The sequence below is a fragment of the Aquarana catesbeiana genome, linkage group LG04, assembly GCF_042186555.1.
Source record: "Aquarana catesbeiana isolate 2022-GZ linkage group LG04, ASM4218655v1, whole genome shotgun sequence".
In the NCBI taxonomy this organism is placed as follows: domain Eukaryota; kingdom Metazoa; phylum Chordata; class Amphibia; order Anura; family Ranidae; genus Aquarana; species Aquarana catesbeiana.
The window spans coordinates 615263400-615287114 of NC_133327.1; the positions used below are offsets into that span (position 1 = coordinate 615263400).

The 23715-nt window shown below is 42.8% G+C and overlaps 1 protein-coding gene across 2 annotated transcripts in view; it reads right to left on the bottom strand.

Annotated features, from left to right (window-relative positions):
• Window positions 1-23715, bottom strand: part of SLX4IP (SLX4 interacting protein) — a 324078-nt gene that overhangs the window by 271524 nt on the left and 28839 nt on the right. The window contains exons 2-4 of one of the 2 annotated variants that reach the window (XM_073628269.1): window positions 20723-20831; window positions 18234-18430; window positions 16667-16716 (exon numbers count right to left, since the gene is read on the bottom strand). In XM_073628269.1, coding sequence (XP_073484370.1) covers window positions 16667-16716; window positions 18234-18297 — 114 coding nt within the window. In that variant the 5' untranslated portion in view covers window positions 18298-18430; window positions 20723-20831. The remainder of the gene's footprint in view (window positions 1-16666; window positions 16717-18233; window positions 18431-20722; window positions 20832-23715) is intronic. The other variant, XM_073628272.1, reaches the window with a different exon arrangement.

A 23715-nucleotide genomic window follows, 5' to 3' on the forward strand; every position in this document is an offset into this window, starting at 1 on the left:
TCAATGTCCATAGCATTGCTGAAGATTCATTTTAAAATAGAACATCTGAATTTGTTTTTTGGATAAGTGCATTAAAACAGTAACAATGGTCACCAAGACAGAAAGCTAGAGTGGGGTTTCTCCAATTCTGTCACATACAGCAACAAAAATCTTTTTACAGAGTGGCGAAGGGTTAGAAGAACCCATCTCAGGTTTTTACTGTCAGTTGCATGTTAGCTGGAGAGATTCCCTAACCTTCCTGACTTGTCCCTGCGATCATCTGTTCACCCTGATTGTTAAGGATATGCAAATACTTCAATGTCCATAGCATTGCTGAAGATTCATTTTAAAATAGAACATCTGAATTTGTTTTTTGGATAAGTGCATTAAAACAGTAACAATGGTCACCAAGACAGAAAGCTAGAGTGGGGTTTCTCCAATTCTGTCACATACAGCAACAAAAATCTTTTTACAGAGTGGCGAAGGGTTAGAAGAACCCATCTCAGGTTTTTACTGTCAGTTGCATGTTAGCTGGAGAGATTCCCTAACCTTCCTGACTTGTCCCTGCGATCATCTGTTCACCCTGCGAACTAGTACAAAATGTTCATGCGGCATACAAAAAACTTGTTTGAATTCTTAATGGTGCCCAGCGTACCTTGCTAATGCATGTGTGTTTTAGTGCAGTATTTCTTAAGCTTTTTTCAGTCAAGGCACCCTTTAAAATTATGGACAATCTCAAGGTAACCCATCCTAAAATGTGAAAAACGATTCTAATAGTTTTACATACCGCAGCAACATCCACACGTAGACACCCAATGTTAGAGGAGATTTATTCTTCCAAAGCAAATACACTTTTGCACACTGGTACTGACTAGTATTCCAATGTTTCTCTTCTCCCTCAATTTCTCTCCCTCAGTCAGCTAATGTTACCCTAGTGCTTAGGGAGAAGGGTACAGGAGGGTCAAACAAGGATGCTGTGGAGGCAACAGACATCCTCCTTATTAACTGAAAATATCATTGGTTGTTAGGATGCCAGTGTCTAGCCATAATGGTGCATAATGAAAACCTGTGGCTTTGTGTAACTAAAGGGCAGACTTCTTCCACTTGACAAATGTTTAGGCATTTTGTCAAGGCACCCCTGAAGAAACCTGCACCCTGGTTGAACAAGGCTGTTTTAGCGTACCATAACACATTGGGTTGATTTCATAAAAGTGCAAAATCTGGTGCAGCTCTGCATTGAAACCAATCAGCTTCCAGGTTTTTTTTTTATCAAAGCTTAAATTTAGAAGCCGATTGGCTACCATGCACAGCTGCACCAGATTTTGCACTCTCCAATTTAAGTAAATCAACCCCTATTGTGACTTATTACCATACTTAAAAAGAAAATAATGCCCTTCTTTAGCTACAATTTCTGTGTGTTGGGCAGCTCATTCAAATAAATAGGCTGCCCAACACAACACACGTAAAAGGCGCATATAAACGCACATCTATATTCATGTGTGGTGGTGCGCAGTGGAATAGGAACTGGGAAAACTCTCCCCTGACCACAAAACACTATAAAATCTGAAGCTTATCGACTCTATTAAAAAAATTTTGGTTGGAGGTACGCTTTAAACTGGAGCTTAACCCTCTTATCCTTTATAGCCAGGATAGCTGCCATCTTAGCTTCTGTTCAATCTGCATTTGCCATGATGCTGCACATGTGATACAGATACAACACCAACTATTTGATAGTTTGACAGTTCCGTTGAGAAAAGAGGCAAATGTGAGTTATTGCTTGCATGTCTTGAATGTAACGGTTTTAGAGAACAGTTAAAGTGATTGCAAGGGTTTAATTTTTTTTCTAAAATAACAAACATGTCATACTTACCTGCTTTGTACATTGGTTTTGTACAGAACAGCCCCAATCCTCCCATTCTGGGGTCCCCCACTGGTGGTCTTGGCTCCTCCTCTTTCCTGAGTGCCCCCATAGGAAGGAAACTGCTATGGGGGCACTCGTGGGGGTTCAATCAGCAGCAGCACTGTGTATATCTATTGGCTCTGCCCCGCCCCCTGAACACAGGGTTTGATTGAAAGCAGCTGGAGCCAATGGCTCGCTCTGCTGCTGATCCTTCTGTGAGTGATGGGAGAAAAGAGCAGCACTACTGGATTGAGATTGGGTTCATTTAAGTATTTAGGGCAGTTGAATGGAGCGGACATTAACCACTTGCCGCCCGCCCTATTACAAAATGACGGCGGCAAAGTGGTTTGATATTCCTGACCGGACGTCATATGAGGTGATCAGGAATATCGAGCCGCTGCGCGCCCCCGGGGGGGCAAGCTTTCAGTGACCATCAGTGTCGCCTATCAATGCCCAGTGCCAACCAGTGCCACCCATGAGTGCCCATCAGTGCCGCCTATCAATGCCCATCAGTGCTGCATATCAGTGCCACCCACCAGTGCCCAGTGCCGCATATCAGTGCCCATCGTCAGTGCACGTCAGTGCCCGCTCATTGGTGCCACCTCATCGGTGCCGCCGTATCAGTGCCTGTCAGTGCCGCCTTATCAGTGCCCATCAGTGAAAGAGAAAACTTACTTATTTACAAAGTTTTTTAACAGAAACAAAAGCAAAACTTTTATTTTTTTCAAAATTTTCTGTCTTTTTTTATTTGTTTAGCAAAAAATAAAAAACGCAGAGGTGATCAAATACCACCAAAAGAAAGCTCTATTTGTCGGAACAAAATAATAAAAATTTAGTTTGGGTACAGTGTACCATGACTGCGCAATTGTCATTCAAACTACGACAGCACTGAAAGCTGAAAAATGGTCTGGGCAGGAAGGTGTCTTAGTGCCCTGTATTGAAGTGGTTAAAAGGTGTTTACCTTAAAGTAATTGTAAAACCCATTCATGAAAATTGACCTAGGCACATATATCTGTAGTGTTTACTTATCTTTCTCCAAAACTCTAGGTGCCATGTCTTTCTGCTGCTCCATTCCTCTGTTATCAGCAGAGTCACTTCTGGCAAGTTTTTCGAAACAGGAGATAACAGCAGCTGAAAATTTGTGTTGGGAGGGAGCTTAGGCCCCTTTCACACTGGGGTGGTGGGGGCGTCGGCGGTACAACAGCGCTATTTTTAGCACTGCTGTACCGTCGTTCTTGCAGCGGTATTCGGCCGCTAGCGGTGCGGTTTTAACCCCCGCTGGCGGCCGAAAAAGGGTTAAAATCCCTCTTACAGCACGGCTATAGCCGCGGTATTGCTGCGGTATAGCCGCGCTGTCCCATTGATTTCAATGGGCAGGAGCGGTTTAGGAGCGGTGAATACACCGCTCCTTCACCGCTCCAAAGAAGCGGTTTGCAAGACTTTTTTCACCGTCCTGCCAGCCCACCGCTTCAGTGTGAAAGCCCTCGGGCTTTCACACTGAACAAACAGCAGAGGCTGTTTAGGGGCGGTTTGCAGGCGGTATTTTTAGCGCAATACCGCCTGCAAACCGCCCCAGTGTGAAAGGGGTCTTAGAGGTAGATAAGCAGAGAGCTCGTCTATTCAGACTGCAACTCTGCAAGTTCCTTCGTTCCTCTGCCTATGTGGAGGGGAGTGGAGATTTCCTCCAATCAGCTCTCACACAGTGTAAGCCCAGACTCCACACCCAGTGCTGAATGAGGAAACAAGATTTCTAACACGATCTGCACTTTCCAAAGAGTTTAGAAAGGGAAAGACGGCAGATATAGATGTAAAACTTATGTAGAATGATTTGTTACGTCCCTGTGTATCATCTGCAGCTGTTCACTTCACTGGGTATATGTGAGGGTTTACATCCACTTTAATGCAGAGATTACATTAGGATAAAAAAACTTTTACCTTTACAACCACCTTAACCACTTGCCGACCAGCCACAGTATAAATACTACTGCAGCAGGTCGGCTCTCCTGCGCAAACTGACGTACCCGTGCATTGGTCCGTGCATGTTAAACTGCGGGCGCGCGGAGCCAGTAGCGCACCCGCAGACTCTATGTCCGCCATCGATCGTGGTACACAGAGACAGAACGGGGATCTAATAAGGTAGATCCCTGTTCTGTCAGGGGACATCATGGAGATCTGCTGTTCCCAGTGATCGGGAACAGCGATCTCTGTGGTGTTCCAGTAAGCCCATCCCCCATACAGTTAGAACACACCCAGTAAACACAGTTAACCCCTTGATCTCCCCCTAGTGTTAACCCCTTCCCTGCCGGTGTAATGTATACATTGACCAGTGCATTTTTATAGCACTGACCAATGTAATAATGTCACTGGTCCCCAAAAAGTGTCATTACGGGGGAGATTTTTCCGCCGCAATGTCGCAATCCCGCAAAAAAATCACAGATCTCCGCCATTACCAGTAAAAACATTTTTTTAAAAAACAAGTCCATAAATCTATCCCCCATTTTGTAGAAGCTATAACTTTTGCGCAAATCAATCAATAGACGCTTATTGTGATTTTATTCACCAAAAATATGTAGCAGAATTCATATTGACCCAAACTGATAAATAATTTTTTTATATTTGGATATGTATTATAGCAGAAAGTAAAAAGTATTGTCTTTTTTCTTTTTCTTTTTTCAGAATTTCGGTCTTTTTTTGTTTATAGCACAAAAAATAAAAAAAAACGCAGAGGTAATTCCGGGTCTGAAGTGGTTAAATCGGTAGGTTTAGTTCCACATTAACATTTGTCCCTAAAAATGTCCTTAGCACTCAATACCAACGAGCAGCATCCTAAAAGACAGGATCTGCATATTTATTTATTATAATCCATTGTTTTCTGAGCTTTTCACAGTTAAAAATAAGATCAACAATTACAGTGCCTGCATTTATTTATACTCCAAACAACAAAAACAAGTAATAATTGGGTACATAGCATTATAATGAATGCAGAACCACGAGCTTCGCTGCACGGGTCCCTGGGAATTTATTTTCATGTTGCCATCTATGGGTAAACATACGAGGGCTGTCCCAAGTATGTTGGTTCTGTGTAGGAAAAGTGAGAATGTTTTCCTTGTAAATACTCTTCATTTCTACTGCAGACCTTAAAAACAAGCGGTTGATTTGCATTTTTACTGCCTTCCTAATGCAGAGAACTTTGAAAAAATGAAAATTTGAGCCTTTCGAACCACTTTAATACACAGTGCTTTAAGCAAACTAAATGTCATCCAGTTAGGGTTTAGGTCTAATTTAAAGGTGGAAGTAAAGCCTTTTCTGGCACTTGTACCTACAGCCTATAATAAGGTTTACATTTAGGTACAGTGAATATCTCCTAAACCTGCACGGTTAAGGAGATATTCACACTGCATGGAGCCAGTGACGTCACCGGTGCATGCATGCTGAAGGGACGGTATACCATGCCATCCCTGCTGTGGTCCGTGACATCATCGCAGGGCGGCCAATCAGACGGCCGGAGGACGTGAACCCGGAGGGAAGACCGGGTGAAGATGGAAGCGCCTGTCAACGGTGACTGCGCAGCGCTGGAGGGCTTTGTTCTAAAGGTAAGTATTTCATATTGTGCTAGTATGCAATGCATACTAGCACATTATGCCTTTACCTTGCAGGGTTAAAAAAATAACAACAAAAATTGGTGCGGTTTACTACCGCTTTAAAGTGTTTTTCATCCTGCGTTTATATAAAATAAACCTTGAAATGTTAGTCCTCTCTAAAAAAAAAAAAAAATATCCCATTTGGAAGTGGATTCTGGAGGGATCGTTCACCTGCTGACTCCTTGTATGGCTTGAAGACTCCAGCAATGAGATCTCTCTTTTTTAACTTCAATAGCTAATCAAGCAGTATATACATTGAGTAAATTTTCTACACTTTTTTTGCTCACGATAAGATACTAGGTTTCTCCCTATTAAAGAATGCAGCCCTTTCTATTGTGTCAGCTCTTTTCTTTCAAAGGAACTCCATCTAGTCTAAAATAGAAAAGTCCACAAGTATGAATAAACATCACCATCTAGTGGCTACTATGTTTTTGGCTTGTGCAAGTCCAAAAAAAAACTTTCTTTTCCAATTTAGCTTCTTTTTCTTGTACAAATTGTACATGCTGTGCAGACCATGAAAGCAGAACGCATTTCATAAATAAACATGTAAACTGTACTTTGGTTAATACATTTTAGCACAACAGGATTATTGAATCTTAAGCAGGAGGTTGTGCTGAGCAAAGTTATTAACTCTATAGTCACACTAGCATGATTTGCATCAAACACATAGAACAACCATATGATTCACAATTATGATCCTTTTCTCCAATGGGTAGAAATACCAATCTCTATACCTGCCTTCTAACATGATTTTATAAATTGAGAAGGGGTCTTCATTGCAATGCATTTTGTCCAAGCATAAAACGTATCTGTCACGATATCTGTGATAACCAATGCTTAGCTCTGGTGGCCACTGGAGATAAAAGAGATATTAAATGTAGGGTGATATAGGTGTTATGGTACAGATTATGTAACTTTATGGCATCATATAGAAAAAGCCACATTTGTGGACTGGTCTTATCCTGAGTTAGGCTTTGTTCAGACTGGCGTACTACAGCCTATGCCCGTACGAGGGCTTTGTTTACCTATATGGGGGATCAGGGCCAGATTTAGACCTTGGAGAGCCTGGAGCACTTCTTGTTCGGGGGGGGGGACCTCATATATACAGATGGTTTACAATTCAGGGGTCTCAAACTGGTGGCCCTCCAGCTGTTGCGAAACTACAAGTCCCATGAGGCATTAAACATAGGAAGAAGTTCTGGACAGCCGCACTCCAAAAAAGTTTTTTTGCCTTTTATTCAAAAAAGTGTCATCTGAAATACAGGTCACAGCAGAGCGGAAAAGAGCTTACGCGTTTCACATTACAAACAGTGCTTAATCATAGCTGTCTAGGGCATTCTTCAATGTCCCAGAAGACATGGGAAGACACCACAGAAGCTGCTAGGTTGAGTCATACTGCCCTGAGTCACTGAACCCTGGAACCCTGACCCAGATTCCCAGCTCAGGCTTAGTCCTGAGCTACAATACATTTTCCTACACCATGAGGTGCTCAACCTGTGGCTCTCCAGCTGTTGCGAAACTACAAGTCCCATGAGGCATTGCAAGGCTGACAGTTACAAGCATGACTCCCACAGGCAGTGGCATAATGGGACTTGTAGTTTTGCAACAGCTGGCGGGCCGTCAGTTTGAGACCCCTGCTTTACATTCTCAATGACAGTCACACACTTTCAAACTCCATGACACAACATCATTCTGAGGTCACACGTGTACACATGCAGTTACAGGCCACCTTCCTTAAGAGCGTAAGCGTTCTGTGTGGTTCGCTTGAGCTGCCAAAATTATTATTTTTTAAATATAACGATACAATGTACCAGTCCAGAGTAAAACCTTTTACAGAGGATGGCAGGCAAAATATTACTTTCCAAAATTAAATTTAATAAAAGAAAGAAAGGATTTTTTTTAAGATGATATATTTTACATTATTTTATATAATTCTTTAATATTGTTTTTTTGTATAGAGGGGGGCAGTTGCCCCTTTTGCTCCCTTATAGATCAGGCATTGATGGGGGTGCACAGTTGGCAATCATGTCAATTGAAAAATAGTGGCAGCACAGACACAGACACTGCTCCCAATTTGACATTTGTACGGGTGTGCGTTCACTGCGTTCGGAGCCATGCACCCGAATAGATATCAAATTGGGAATAGTTGCTGTGTCCATGCAACCGCTGTGTTCCAACTGACATGAATGGGACTGCCTGCATGGGGATGCACCTGTGCAGGTAAACACATGTCCCTTGCACAGGTGTACGCTTTAATTTGTCTGTGTGACTGAGGCCTTAAAGTGGTTGTAAACCTCAGACATGAAAATATGAACAAACCATATCCCTCTATAGTGTATACTTGTCTCAATTAAGAGCACGGATTGTCATTTATGTCTACGGCTTCATTTCTTTCCTATCAGCAGGAATCACTTCTGACAAGTTTTCCTGACACCAAGAGAAAAATGGTGACAGGGGAGGGAAATCCAGCTGATTGACAGCCTCAGCTCTGTTCCTGTGAGCTGTGTTAAGGGGATGTGTCCCTTTCCTCCAATCAGCTCCTAGAATTCTCCTCACTGAGCTCTGCAGAGTGCAACTTCAGCTCTCCACTTCCTTTTTTCTCACAGCTCAGACAAGCTTTAAAATTCAGCACTTTGAACGGACATAGAGAAGAAAGGGCTGCAGATAGACAAGTACAACTTATGTAGGAGAATTTATTTAATCTGTGTGCATCACCCGAGGACAGTCACTTCACTGGGTATATGGATAAGTGCATTATGATTTTTAAAAAGTCTCCTGGGGGGGATGTGCACATAAATTCACTGGGACTGTAAATTTTGAATCCACATGATTCACCTTGAACCCATGGTAGCAAAAACTGAACCTCATTTCTTATTCAAATTGTGTAGTGCTTTTTGCATTTCCTGTAATTTAAAGGCTTTCCAGGTCACCTGACCAACAGAACTTTCCAGAAGGATTGGACATGTGACAGACTCACTGGCTGGATCACCAGATGAAAAGAGAAGAAAAAAAACTTAAAAAAGAAAACTAAAGTAGCCATCACATCTAAGATTTTAGAGTGTGTCCAAGTTGGAGTCCATCCATACCAGAACCGAGGGGATTGGCGAGATCCATCCATATGAGACACCCGACTGATCTGGCTTCTCTATACGATGTCTACTTACTGCTCCCTGTGTGACTCATTACCGTAAGGCACTTGGGTCCACACTCTCTAGTAAGCGTACCCTCATTTTTCATGGTGGTGGTTACTGTCACGCCGGTGGCTGATTCTGTTTATGGATCATCACTACAAGCACTTCTGTGGTTTTTAACTTTGCATGGGTACAACATTGGTGGCCCTGTATGGGCATTCTTTTTGCATCTTTTCATTGATTTTTTTTCATTTGAACACTACTGTAGGTTTCTGGGACTTCGCATCTTTTTGTCACTTAGTTTTCTACACGTGTATTCCGATTACCTTATGCCATGATTTTTTTAGCACGGCTTTTCCTATCTATGTTTATTTTGTGTATATCTCACATTAAGCTGCTGCTCATTGGACTATAATTTTATTAATTCATTAAATAATTCATTTTTAACTGATACATTAGCGCATTTTTCCCCTTTATATGATTTTTTTAGTGCAGCACTTTTTTTTTTTTTTTTTTTTTTTTTTTAGTAAAACTCAATGTGTGAACCTGGACTTAATTTATCCAATCATGTGAAGAGCACTCTGAATACCCAACCACGTGCAGATGCTTTGCACATGATAGGAAAAGTGATGTGTATATTCAAACAGTTTTTCCACTGAAGATTCTCAACTGTAGTAAATCAGCCACATTCTAGCAATCTAAAATGCCTGTAGTACATGGATGGGATCTCTGAAGGGTTCAAGCATTGGTTGTGCATAAATAACGCACACATACTAGGAACAGCCAAGCAGATCCTCCACTGGAAGCGAAAAATATTTGTATCCTAACTGCCGGCTACTCCTGTGCTTATTACTGTGTACTGCAGAAACAGATATACCGTAAGTGAAAGTCTGTGAAATTTATTTTATTTATTTTATTATTTATTTCAGGTACTTATATAGCGCCGTCAATTTACGCAGCACTTTACATATACATTGTACATTCACATCAGTCCCTACCCTCAAGGAGCTTACAATCTAAGGTCCCTAACTCACATTCATACATACTAGGGACAATTTAGACAGGATCCAATTAACCTACCAGCATGTCTTTGGATTGTGGGAGGAAACCGGAGTACCCGGAGGAAACCCACACAGGCACAGGGAGAACATGCAAACTCCAGGCAGGTAGTGTCGTGCACATTATTACCATTGACCTTTTGCAGTGCCATTCATTTTGCATTGTGTTCCACCGAACTAAGGCGACGCACATGCATTGCAACACACCATAGTACACTATGGCAAAAATCTTGTGACATGTCTGATTTTTCTCCCTTTTCAGTATATTTGCATATGGTGGGTTAGATGTAAAGGGGCTATCTATGAATGCCATTTCCAAAAAGCATATCATGTATTTTCAACAACGATTTGTAATAAATCTATATACATTTTAATAGCACTAGTGTATTTATGACCCTTCATTTGTACCTTCCTAGTTCCATCTTTCTTTTCCTTTTGTTTTCTTGATGCCTGTTTTTGAGATGTCGGTACACCCTGAATTGGACCTAAAAATTATACAATCCTTACACTTCTCTAATTTGATTACATAATTTATAGTACTGTGGCATCAGTAGTACAATGTAAAAGAAAAATAGTGTCAGTATATATATATATTCAAACAAAACGGGTCTATGGAGAAATACAACTTTACTGTAGTCCTGAATTATCTTATGTAAATGCTTCCCTCTACTGGACATATTTGGCTCTGCGGCAGTTTAAAATATGCCCTCGAGCTGCAGGCACGACTACGTGTAAAAAAAAGCTTTTATTTTTTTTTTACAAAGATAAGGAAATGTTAGACACAGTCTTAAATAGTGTACAAAAAAGGTAACAATGTCCAGTAAACATCTGTTGATAATTTGCAGTCAGACTTTGAACTAAATGGACACAAAAATTAAACCCATTTATGTAAATTCCTCATTGTTTTATGTTCATTAGTGACCTAAGGCCTTATTAAAAAAAATACTGTCCGGGGGATTTTTTTTTTTTTTTTTGCACACGTTAAAGTATAACTAAAAGCAAAACTGTTTTTTAGTTTTGGATAGAGGGATTAGAATGCTTGTCAGTTTGTATTATTGCTGTCTGTGGCCCTGTTATGGAGACTGACCCTCTCTATTTGTCCTGTTTACTATTATCATAGAAAGTAAATGGAAATCCCAAATTTGGGGTTGTCCCCAGAGAAGTAATACACGGGAAATCTTCCAATGGGGACACTAGTTCTGGTAACCCAAGGAACTCCCTTAAAAGAAAAGTATGTTTTTTTTTTTTTTTTTACCTAATTGATGCAGCATCGGTCTGATGCTGCATCTGACCCCTGGCGCCTCTGCAATGAGAAGTGAGCGATCGAACACCGCCCGAGTGGAGAGCTGCTGACTGTCAATCAGCAGCTCTCCTCTCTGCTCCTCCACACTCATTGGAGCGCTGGGCTGTCGAGGGGCGGGGAGTGGACATCGCAGACTCAGGCGCGCGCTGAGAGGCTGAGACGGGTGTCAGTCTGGGCACCTGGCGGATCCAGACTTTGTTGTGATGATGCAACATACAGGGATATACAATGTAATACTGACACATAATCACACACATAGGTTGGACTTGATGGACTTGTGTCTTTTTTCAACCTTACCTACTATGTAACTATGTAACTATGATGCGGTGCCTGGACTGATTCCTGTGACGTCGTGAAAATGGGTCACAGGAGTGCAATTCAGTTTGCACTCCTGTGACCCATAGGAGAAGCCCAGCCAAAAGAAGCTCAGGCTGGACTTCTTTAATTTGCAGGGATTTACTCTCACTTCCTGTTTGATTATGGGACAGGAAGTGAAGGTAAATCTCCGCAATGACTAACAGATGTAAAAAAAAAATCTCACAGGTGTTATAACCTTCCCTTGCTCTATCCAGAATGAAAAAAAAAGTTCTGCTTTAATTACAGCATTTCTGCTATAAAATGACTTAGAACCCCCAAGCATATTATATTTCTGAAAACAGAGGCCCTGGAGAATAAAATGGTGGCTGTTACAATTTCTTATGTCACAAAATATTTATCCAGACATTTATCAAATGCTACATTTCAGGAATAAAATACAGTAAAATTAATTTAATTGCACAAAAGCACAATATAATACCGATTTTTGGTAAATTATAAAAGATGATGTTGCATTGAGTAAATGCATAAATACATACATACGTGTTAAAATTGTGTGCACTTGAGAAATGGTTGCAAACTATGGTACGTTAAGTTTTTTTTTAATAAGTGGCTCTTTACAGGTTATCATTTTAGAGTTAATTGTGAATTATGTCTCCAGGATTATTGCTCTCACTGATGTTCGTGGCAATACCTCACATGGATGGTGCAATCCCTGTTTACATATTCATGCATTTGTATGTATGTGCAGGGGGGATGGGGTTGTTTAAGGTTTTTAATTCATTTTAGTTATTTTATTCACGTTTATATTTTTTTCTACCATTTTATTATTTTATGCAACTTTATTGTCATCACAAGCAGGCTAACAATCCCCCTATGTGATACATGCACCCCCGTGCAGGTAAACTCAGCCCCCCTATTGGGGCACAGATTCATACACCTTGTCTAAATGAGGCCTAACACAAAGCTGAATTCCAGCTAACACTTTTTAGACAGTTACAGAAACAATTTTTTTTTCCGTTGGTATAAAAGTTTTACATGCATGAATAAAAGCTGAACATTGTAAGCACCCCTGTTAGTGGTAAATGCTTTGTCTTAACCTCCTAGCTGCCACTTTTGCTGGGTAGCTTGTGTGCCCCTTTGCTGGCAGGATTAACAGGTAACAACAATACTGGGGGGGGGGGGGGGCTGCTATGTTAATGCACCCCTATATGTCATCCTTTATGTTGCTTATAGTGCCACTTTCAGACAGTCCATTCAGTAGGCTGCAATTCATTAATGCAATACAAGGAAAAATACAATGAAATGCAGTACTTTTATTCATCAACACCCCCCCCCCCCCCAGCAACCATTAAGCTCTAAGTCTTAAACACAATTATATGGTCCTATGGCTTATTTCATTACTCAATAGAATATGCTAATGTGGCTGTGGAGATTTCACTCAAAGCACTTGTTAGAAATGATTCCACTACTTCAGGAGCAAAGTATAGGCCAAGTTTGGTGCTTGTAATTTGTACACAGGTCTGGTCGCCAAAACAAGCCTACCTCGGACAGAGGCACTAATGTGGAACACCCCTGTCACATCATGAATCAACCAGAAAGTGCATAAAGATCTCTCAGAGGCTTATACAGCATTTATGCCCACTATTTGGGGCTTCCCAAGGATAAGCTGGAGATTACACCCCTCTCTTGATCACCGCTCTCTACTCCAGTATATGACGAGTACACGATATGGTCCCCCCATTTTAGGAAACCTACTGGATCCTAAAGAAAACCTGTGTCCACAGTCGATCCTGCATACTGGGGCTCTCTCTCTCTTTGTACCCCTAAACATGCTCAAAGTGGGCTTGTTTTAGTGACCAGACCTGTGTACAAATTACAGGCACCAAAAACAAGCCTGTGCATTGCTCCTGAAGAATTGGAAAAATATCCATCAATCGCATGGAGTGAAACCTCCACCCCATCGCCACATTAGCATGTTATGCTGAAATGAACCAAAAGACCATATAAAGTATTTATCCTGGTGCTGGAGGAGGAATATATACAAGTACTGGGATACTTTATGGATATAACGGATACTGTAAATTATGGGAACTTTTTCAATACATTTTCTTTATGCTTTTAAAAATAAAAATGCTTGCCTCCCCTACTACTTTATCATCTAGTGATTTCTAGATACTTGCTCTGCTCTGTTCCTAGAATGCTAGAGGCCTTTTTATGCCCTTTCTTTTGCTCTAAGGCCTAACGGCCCCCCATACACACTTATCATAACCCATACACACTTATCATAACCCATACATACTTATCAATTATGTATCATAATTGTGTTGTTAATTCTTTTTACTGACGCTTCTTTATTGCTGCCATTAAACACCTGTTCCTATTGGAGTCCCGTAATGTGCTCACCTATAATTGATTGCTATTCTTTACTCATCAGACTTGTAAACATGTCTCTACTGTCTGACGACAGTTTACCTTGTTTTACCCTTCATCCAGATGCTATATATGAAAATGTTTATATTGGTTGCTTATGTTTTATCCTAAGATGCGGAGGTTGCATTCATTTTAGGCTTTTTTCCCTTTTATTTTTACCTGTTGATCCAGACAGTTAATCTGTTAATTAACTTTCTTTAGCAGACCCAGCTGTGCAGCAAAAGTGGAAGTTAGAGGCAGGGGCAGGGCTGGTGCAAGGATTTTTGACACCCTAGGCAAAACCTCATTTTGCTGCCCCTGACTCCTCCCTCTTTGCCCTGCCCATGTATGCGGTGGAGGTGGCAGGGGTCAGGAGTGTGTAATGCACAGAATGCAGGGGGTCTGCATTTTTTTACTAAATTATTTTACTACAAAGAGTGTAGAGTGCGCTATATACTGAGTGCAGAGTTGCGGGATGCGCTACGGACTGAGTGCAGGGTTGCGAGGCGTGCTACATACTGAGTGCAGGGTTGCGGAATGCGCTACATACTGAGTGCAGGGTTGCGCGGTGCACTACGCACGGAGTTCAGAAGTGCAGGGTTCGCTGCATAAAGAGTGCAGGGTCGTGGGTGCACTGCATAAAGAGTGCAGGATTGAGGGGTTGGCTGTGTACGGAGTGCAGGGTTGCGGGGTGTGCTACATACTGAGGGGAGGGAGAGAGAGACTAAAGAGAGGGGGGGAGAGAAAGAGGGGGGCAAGAAAGAGGGGCGAGAGGAAGAGGGAGGAGAGGAGGACATGATGCTTTTTCAAGGCACTGTATATACAATGTCAGAGTTCTTCACACACCGGGGCTCTGCTGCATCCGACGACCCTGCCTCCAGCTGTCACTAGGCACTGACCCCGAAGCGCCCACTACTCCTATGGGCTAAAGCACGCTGCCGCTGTACAGGACAGGTCGGGAGGGAGAGTGGCCTCTATGAATGGCAGTAACATGGGGGGGCGGGATCACTGGATTAACTGAATGTATGGGCAGAGCTGGCTGTACTCTGGACGATCACCAGGGAGAGACAGGTCATTGATAGAGGCGTGCAGGAGATGTTTGCTTCCGTTCCGTCGGGACATGTCAGTGCTGCGCCTATGCAGTGGCTGCTGCCTGCCTGAGTTACATGCAGCAGAGGCATCCCCTGCACCCCCCTTGATATGCATGCTTCATCCCAGCCAGCAGCGCCCACTAGAGGTTATTACAGAGGTGTTTATACATGGCACCGAAAACGTACATAGCACGGAGAGTAGGGAAACCAGGCTGCACCCTAGGCGGCTGCCTAGTTTGCCTATTGGTAGCGCTGGCCCTGGTTAGAGGACTGAAACAAACCATTTAAAGGATAAGTTCACCTTCGGGAACATGTTACACCTATTTTTAAGGTGGAACATGTAACATGTTCCCGATCCTGCAGCCACTCCCTGCGACAGCAGGGATCTTCTCCCTGTACCTACAGTCGCTATTTGAAAAGAGAGCGGCGGTGCGGGGCCCTGCCCACAAGGCCGTGTCATTCATTCACAGGGTTCTGTGCATAAATGTACTACACGTACCAACAGCCTTTGCAGCTGTTGGCTTGCATTTCTCAATGAGCTCTAGGTAGTTAACTAAGCTTTCTGTCATTGTGTAACTGTCTGCCTGTATTGGAGGCACGGGCAGACAGCTTACACTAACAGTCTTTAGGAATCCTGCACGACACTGTGATCTGCTGATCACGGGTGCAATGCTTTCCAGGCTCCTACAAAAAAAAAAAAAAGTAGTAAATGCACATTTTACCTGCAAAATAATGTGCATTTATTTTTGTTTTAAGTGAACTTATCCTTTAACACAAACAGGGGTGCTTATAAGGGTCAGCTTTATTTCATTTATGTAAAACCTTTATCCCAAAGGAAAAAATGCATTTAATTTTTTTTGTCATGTCCATCTAAATTTGCTAGTGCATTGAACACTACCCCTCTCCCCAGATGGACAGTGCTGCTGTTTAAATGTGTCTCTGTGGCTCTTCCAGTGGAGTAGACACACCCTAAAACAGAAATTGTGTTACTGGCCTGATCATCTCTGTGAAATAAAGCCTAAAAAAAAAATAATAATAATGCAGCCTTACACATTTAAAGATTGGTAAACTGCAATATATTACATTACATTTTTGTGTGTGATACAGTTTTAATGCAAAATGGCACAGATGGATTAGCTTTCTAAAGATGCCTTAGACCCCCTTTGCACACTGGGGAGGTTTTCAGGTGCTTTAGCGCTGGAAATAGCCTCTGCTAAGCGCCTGAAAACCGCCTCCCATTCATTCTAGTGTGACTTTTCACACTGGGGTGGTGCGCTTGCATGACGTTCCAAAAAGTCCTGCAAGCAGCATCTTTGGGGGGTTTGGGAGTGCTAAACGCCCAACCCTTTGAAATGAATGGGCAGTGCTTCCGAAGTGCCTGAAAAGTGTTTCAGGAGCACCGCAACACGGGGGTTTCTAACCCCTTCTTTGGGGTTAAAAGCACTGCTTAAACAGCGCTCAAGCGCCGCTAAAACAAATGGCGCTTTAGCGCTGGCGCAGCGGCTGCCCCAGTGTGAAAGGGGTCTTATATCACACAGAGCATACCAGGTAGAAGGCAGTTTAATTTACATTTCAAACTCACTAATGTTTGAGGATTCAGTAACATTCACAATCCATATCAGTGTTAAATATATTATCTATCCTGTAGATAATCTGAAGTAGTATCACCTGTTTTTACATAACCATTTCTAAAGAGATAGAATAATGTATAATGTTTATAGATGAACTTTTTTTCAGTTCAAGATCCTGTAATTTATCTTAGGCAAATGAATAGCTTTTTCAGCACAAGGATTTCTAAAATTGTTCACAGTGGTTTGCATAATAATCGGTTCTTACCTTGACAACAAGTTTGTTAGACATCATGTCACGCTGTCCAGACACGAGCCCTGTAATGATCAGTCATGATATAAGCTGCAGTAGGCACATTCATAATCTATTACTCAGCAAAACAAGGTCAGACAAGTAGGGAAACACCTCAGGGGTTAATCTTCATTCAATCTCTGTCTGCTGGAACAATGTGATGAGCACACACAGGTGACTGTGTTGGGAAGGGGAAATGCCATAGATACCTGCTCAGAAGATCACTCAGCAGGAAAGGAAATATGCTTTTGGGGGGACATTTAATAATTCTGTTGCATAATGATGAGTAGAGCTTGTGAGATAGATTTAAAGCTGAACTTCACCTTTAGAGTTAATTTAGACATGCATCCAATTTCTCTTGCCACTGAATCCCATTCCGCTTCTGGATCACAGTGCAGAGGATACTGACAGGCGATGACGTCTCCTCACCGCCTGTTTTAAACCCCATTTGTGCCAACAATCGCACTGCAAATGTGTGCATTGCATGTGGTTGTGGGGCGTTTGTGGCAATTCCCCATTGACTTGCATTTGTAGCACTGCTACATGTCAGGTCAATTTAACCGTGGCCACGAAGCAAAGTATCACAGCGGCATGTAAACATTCCCCTACACTGCCATTTGCAGCTTGGGGGCGGGGGGGGGGGGGGCATTTGGCGGGCAGCAAAAATGTGGCTCAACCGCGCTATCTTGCAACCGCAAGTCTAAATGAGGCCTAACTGTCACTTTAACCCCTTCCCACCAACTGCACACATGTATGCAGGCCTCATGAAAGTGAGTTTTCTTCAATGGTTCCACATATATACTTACTTGTATTTGTACTGGGAGTATGCTGCACAGTGGGTGGGGTTCCAGCATAGAGGCTGGGCTCTCAGCGAGAGCCCCCGAGTCCTGTACCAACAATTAGGAGGCTCCGTTCTCAATCACCTGATTAGCTATCACAGTGATCATTCAATGTACATCCCACCCCAAGGTTTTTTTTTCCTCCTCTTCAACGGAGAAAAAAAATTACATTGTATATTTTACCCCTTGCTAGAGAAGAAAAGTCGAACCAAACAAAAAAGCTAGATCAGGGTTTGGTCTAGGTCAGGCTCAGTGTATTTTAGATAGGATTAAATAAAAGAAAAAAAAAAGCATGTTTTAGGTGGGGGGATCAAAAATGTGCACTATTGTTTCTGGGCCCTATTATGGATACAAACAACAAATAACATACATATATGTGGTATCGCTGCAATCATCAAGAGCAGGAGAATTTATTTTGTTGATCTCTGTAACACAGTAAACCTGCCTTGACCACTTCCTAACAACTAATGCCACCTTTTATAGCAATGGTCCCCTAACTTTTTTGGCACCAGGGACCAGCTGCATGAAAGAAAATTGTGCCAAGGACCGGGGGGGTCATGCGGGGGTTAAATGATTTTTCGCAGGCAATGGCTGGTGTTAGCGCTTCAATCATCATGGCACCATACTTGATATGGTGTCAGAGTGATTGAAGTGCATTATTTCTATTATTACATTGTAGTAATAAATGAAATAGTTCAACTCACCATAATGCAGAATCAGTGGGAGTGTCACTTGCCACGTCGCCTTCCACCAGATGCGGAATGTCATTTGCCACGCTGCCTGCCATCACTGCATTGGTGGCAGCACTGGTCCATTTATCACAGAGGCAGGCCTCTGTGCAGTAGTGGGTTCAGAATGCATCTTTGCCTCACCCCAGTCAGAATAGCAGCAGCGGTTCTGGCTGTAGAATGGAGATATGAAGGTTGTCATTGCTCATTCTGAAAATGCAAGGTGCCTGGCTGCCATGCTGGTCTGAACCCCCCCCATGTAGATCTGAAGCTGTGCCTTCACTGTGCCTTCACTAGCTACACACTTCTCCCAGGAACGGAGGATCAGACCCCAGGGACAGCCAGGCACTCAGCATTTTCAGGGTGATCACTGACAGACATCCATCAAGCACTGTGAGTGGAGCGCCCCTTGTGGTATGTCAGGCAGACAGCTAAAGGGGTGAACTACAAGTCCCAGCACACCCCACCTGTACTCCCACACACAGCTCACCGGTCACTGATGACATCACATCTCTATGGGATCACCCCTCTGGATGTAGCAGGGTGTCTCTCTCCTCATGCTGCAGCCGGTCTCACCTGGCAGAGGGAGGATCCGGGACTCTTTAAGGTCTCACTCTCTGGCTCCCCCCTTGGGCCATTCCTGATTAGCTGTCTGGGGGGGGGGATCTGCACCGCTGAACAAGGAGAGCTCTATGTCAGTTTTCTCACAGTGAGAAGCCGCAGGAGAGCGGTGATGCGGGGCAGGCATCACCGCTCTGCTCCCTGCCGCACCCCCAACACTGAGGCTGACAGAACACCAGCTGTGAGGGCGGAAGAGCGGTGCTTCAGTTTTTCCTCCTCTCCTTTCCCAATAGCAGCTGCTGAAGGCACCTGAATGAACACAGTGAGCGATCGGTACCAATCACTCACTGTGTGGGTGCAGATATTTCCTCTGTGCCGCTGATCACTTGAATAGGTCTTGTTCAACGGGGGAATCATTTCTGCCATGACTTCAAAGCATAGCATCACGGGCGTTGCATTTTAACAAAAATGTAATTTGGCATTTTCGAAGGAGGGGGGCCCTCTCAGGTAGGCTGTATGGGGCCCCATGACTTCTATCAGCAGCCCTGCATGTTACACCAATACTTTTTAGACCAATTCTGTTTAAATGGCCATCTTTTTTTAAATGGCTCCCTCCAATCCTTGCTTAATTCTGTCAATAGTTATAACATAAAGAGGTCAGTTCCTGCAAGATTCAAGTTTTCTTGAACCTGAATCATTTTGATGGTAACTTGTAGGGCTTGTTTTAGGGCCTATTCACACTTATACAGTGCTTTGCAGAGTGTTAACACATGCGTTAAGGCAGCCCATCCATTGTAAGGCTCCGTTCACATCTAGGCGTTTTTGGGCTAAGCCTCAATGCTAAATACGCTCCGACAAGACAAATCCCATATATTCAATGGCCTCTGTTCATATCTGAGCGTTCTGTTGCCTAAAGCAAAATGCCCATCGCTCAAAAAAATACATGGGCTTCTTTTTTTTTGGCAGATTACAGGCGTTTTACTGCTTTTACATTGGTGATCTTTGAACTTCAAAACGCCTGTACAAAAATTGCAAAAAACGACTAGATGTGAATGGAGCCTAAATAAATTAATAATGTAAAGGCCCCTTTTTTGTCAACACACGCAGTACACCACAATGCACAGTAAGTGTGCTATTGTACAACACGTAAAACAGAATGGACTTTGTAATATAGTGGACTTACTTTGTGGCAAGAACTGCCTTAGACCCCTTTCACACTGGGGCCGCCCGGGCATTAGCAGTAAAGCGCTGCTCGTTTTAGCGGCGATTTACCGCTGTTTAAGCTTCGCTTTTCCGCCGCTAGCGGGACGCTTTTAACCCAGGCCAGCAGCCGAAGGGGTTAAGAAACGTCTGTGTTGCGGCGCTTCGGAGGCGATGCCCATTCATTTCAATTAGCAGGGATGGTTTGGGAGCGCTGTACACTCCCAAACCGCTCCAAAGATGCTACTTGCAGGACTTTTTCTAACGTCCCGCAAGCGCACTGCTCCAGTGTGAAAGTACTCAGGACTTTCACACTCCGGCGGCATGGGAGGCAGTTTTTAGGCGCTTTACAGGCGCTATTTCTAGCGCTAAAATGCCTGAAAACTGCCTCAGTATGAAAGGGCTCTTAGACATGTCCTAAAATTCCTAGATAAATCAGTAGTATACCAATTACATTGTGAGAAAGTAGTGGTGTACTGCATGAACCAGGAAGCTATATGATGATCTCATTTTCATCCACCCACAAGGTTTGCCTTAAGGTCATTTGGTCACCCTTTATGATTAGCTAGTGGTAAAAGTCGATTACACAATAACAGTGCCGTCTTGTGGCTTTGGAAAATGATCAGAGGCAGTTCCTCTGCTATCTCCCAGATGAAGAAATCATAATATGAAGCAATCAAAATGTATATGTCAGACTATTTTACCATATATTTATTGTGACCTCACGCACTGGGTTCTTCTCCACGTCATACTTCAAAGTTCAACAACTTGTCTGTCAATGGTGAACTCACAGTTGATATGCTGGAGGAGGATCTGCAATAGAATATAAAAAATAAAATATGACTATGCTGTTTTACCAGTTATTATAAGATATACACAAGTTATTAAACAGTTGAAATGATCAAATTATTAGTAATATATTACAGGCAATCATCAACATTATCAACACCTTCCACAATAGAAAACTATAAAGGTTTGCAGGTAATGTAAGCAACAGTCGGATGGAGAGCCCTTTTTTGGTAATAAATAGGGAGGCCAATTAGACAGAAAATCAAATTGTAGTGATAGATAAATACTTCACTATGGAAGAGGCTAAAGTATTTAGAAACAGACTCACTCTGGAGCACGTATGATTCACTATCATCATATAGCATTAATTGCTGGTATTTTGTGTAACAGAACAATGATAACACAAGAGTGAGTCAGTCCATGTAGACAGGCAGCTGATCTCTGCATGTCAATTAAATGTACCACACCCCAGGAACAATGCAGATTTTCCCACATTTGCTTCTGGCCTATTCACCATCAGCAAGCATCACATCAAACAATAATTTAATTCCCATAAAAACATAGTACTTAATTCACCATTTAATGCAGAACTCAAGACAAGCAGCTAAATAGTTAAGATAAAGTATATATTTGGCACACTTTGTAACACCCTACCATTGTTTATCCTGTTGTTATTTGGATGAGGGTGGGCTCACACTGTTAGTTATACACTATATTGGGACGCCTGCCATTGCACACATGAAATTTAATGGCTTCCCAGTCTTAGTCCGTAGGGTTCAATATTGAGTTGGCCCACCCTTTGCAGCTATGACAGCTTAAACTCTTCTGGGAAGGCTGTACACAAGGTTTAGGAGTGTGTCTATGGGAATGTTTGACCATTCTTCCAGAAGCGCATTTGTGAGGTCAGGCACTGATGTTGGACAAGAAGGTCCAGCTTGCAGTTTCCGCTCAAATTCATCCCAAAGGTATTCTATCAGGTTGAGGTCAGTCAAGTTCCTCCAACCCAAACTTGCTCATCCATGTCTTTATGGACCTTGCTTTGTGCACTGGTCCAAATCATTTAGTGGAGGGGGGGGGGGGATTATGGTGTGGGGTCGTTTTTCAGGGGTTGGGCTTCACCCCTTAGTTCCAGTAAAGGGAACTCTTAAGGCATCAGAAGATCAAGACATTTTGGTCAATTTCATGCTCCCAACTTTGTGGGAACAGTTTGGGGGTGGCCGCTTCCTGTTCCAACATGACTGCGCACCAGTGCATAAAAGCAAGGTCCATAAAGACATGGATGAGCGATTTTGGGGTGGAGGAACTTGACTGGTCTGCACAGAGTGCTGACCTCAACCCGATAGAACACCTTTGAGATGAATTAGAGCAGAGACATCAGTGCCTGACCTCACAAATGCACTTCTGGAAGAATGGTCAAAGATTCCCATAGACACACTCCTAAACCTTGTGGACAGCCTTCCCAGAAGAGCTGAAGCTGTTATAGCTGCAAACAGTGGGCCAACTCAATATTGAATCCTACAGACTAAGACTGGGTTGCCATTAAAGTTCATATGTGTGTAAATGCTGGCGCCCCAATGGTTTCAACAATATAGTGTACTAGTGGATTCAAGTATCCGGAGGTAATGAGGTAATTGGTTGATTTAGCACAGAAAGACCTACTTGATAGGAAATGGAAAGGGCCACTGATAGAAAGGATTTTATGGCAGAAAGACATGAAAATAAAACTGCACCTAGTAGCCCAATACCAACATACTACTCCCAACATACATGTACCTGCAAAGTGGCTGTAAGGCTCCAGTAACATCTGTACGACTTGTCATGCAACTTTAGACATCGAAGTCGCATGACAAGTCATTTCCCATATTTTCCAATGATAACCATTCATATATGCACAACTTAAAGTTGCAACGACTTCAAAGTAGTTCATGCACTACTTTAGTCCGATTTTCATGCAACTTGAGGGCCATAGACTTCAATGTTTACCCTCAAAAGTTGCATGAACGTTATACCTGAATGTTATACAATGCAGTTGTGCAACAGTTGTCCATCATCACTGGTCAAAGCCAAAGTCGTATCCAAGTTGCACCCATCCAAAGTTTTACTCCAAAGTCAGTGCAATTTTAGAGTTGTACAAGTGTGAATGAAACCTAATGCCCTGTACACACGACCAGTTTTGCCGTTGGTATAAACTCCGAAGTTTCCTCCGACGGAATTCCGCTCAAGCGGTCTTGCATACACACGGTCACACCAAAGTCCGACCGTCCAGAACAAGTTGACGTGCAACACGTACGACGGGACTAGAAAAAGTTAGTTCAATAGCCAGTAACCAATAGCTTCCATCTCGTACTTGCTTCTGAGCATGCGTTGTTTTTGGTATGCCGGAGCAGCATACAGACGAGCAGGTTTCCCGATAGTAATTAGTTCAGTCGGAAAAATTTAGAACATGTTCACTATCTAAGCCCGTCAGAACTTTCGACGGAAAAAGTCCGATGGGGCATACACACGGTTGGAAAATACCATGAAAAGCTCCCATTGGACTTTTTCTGACGGACATTCCGCTCGTGTGTATGCGGCTTAAGTGTAAATGGGTGCTGCAGAGATCACCGGCTGGAACCAAAAAGGTAATCAGAGTGAGAGAATGTCACCAGCACACCACAGATCTGCAGAACGGGTCCAAAGCTTTATTCAGCGATCACATAATTGTAACAGAAGCAACGTTTCGGAGCCTCGCCAGACTTCTTCATCAGGAAAGCGATATAAAATATATCTTTTGCCTTGAATTCCTCCCAAAAAATAACAGTGCCCCCGACATGAACAAGGCACATCTGTTTTGTTGCCTAAAAGCCATGTATTTGCAGTGTGAGATCATGTAGAAAAATGCTGACTGACTGCTAGCTTTCATTGCTGA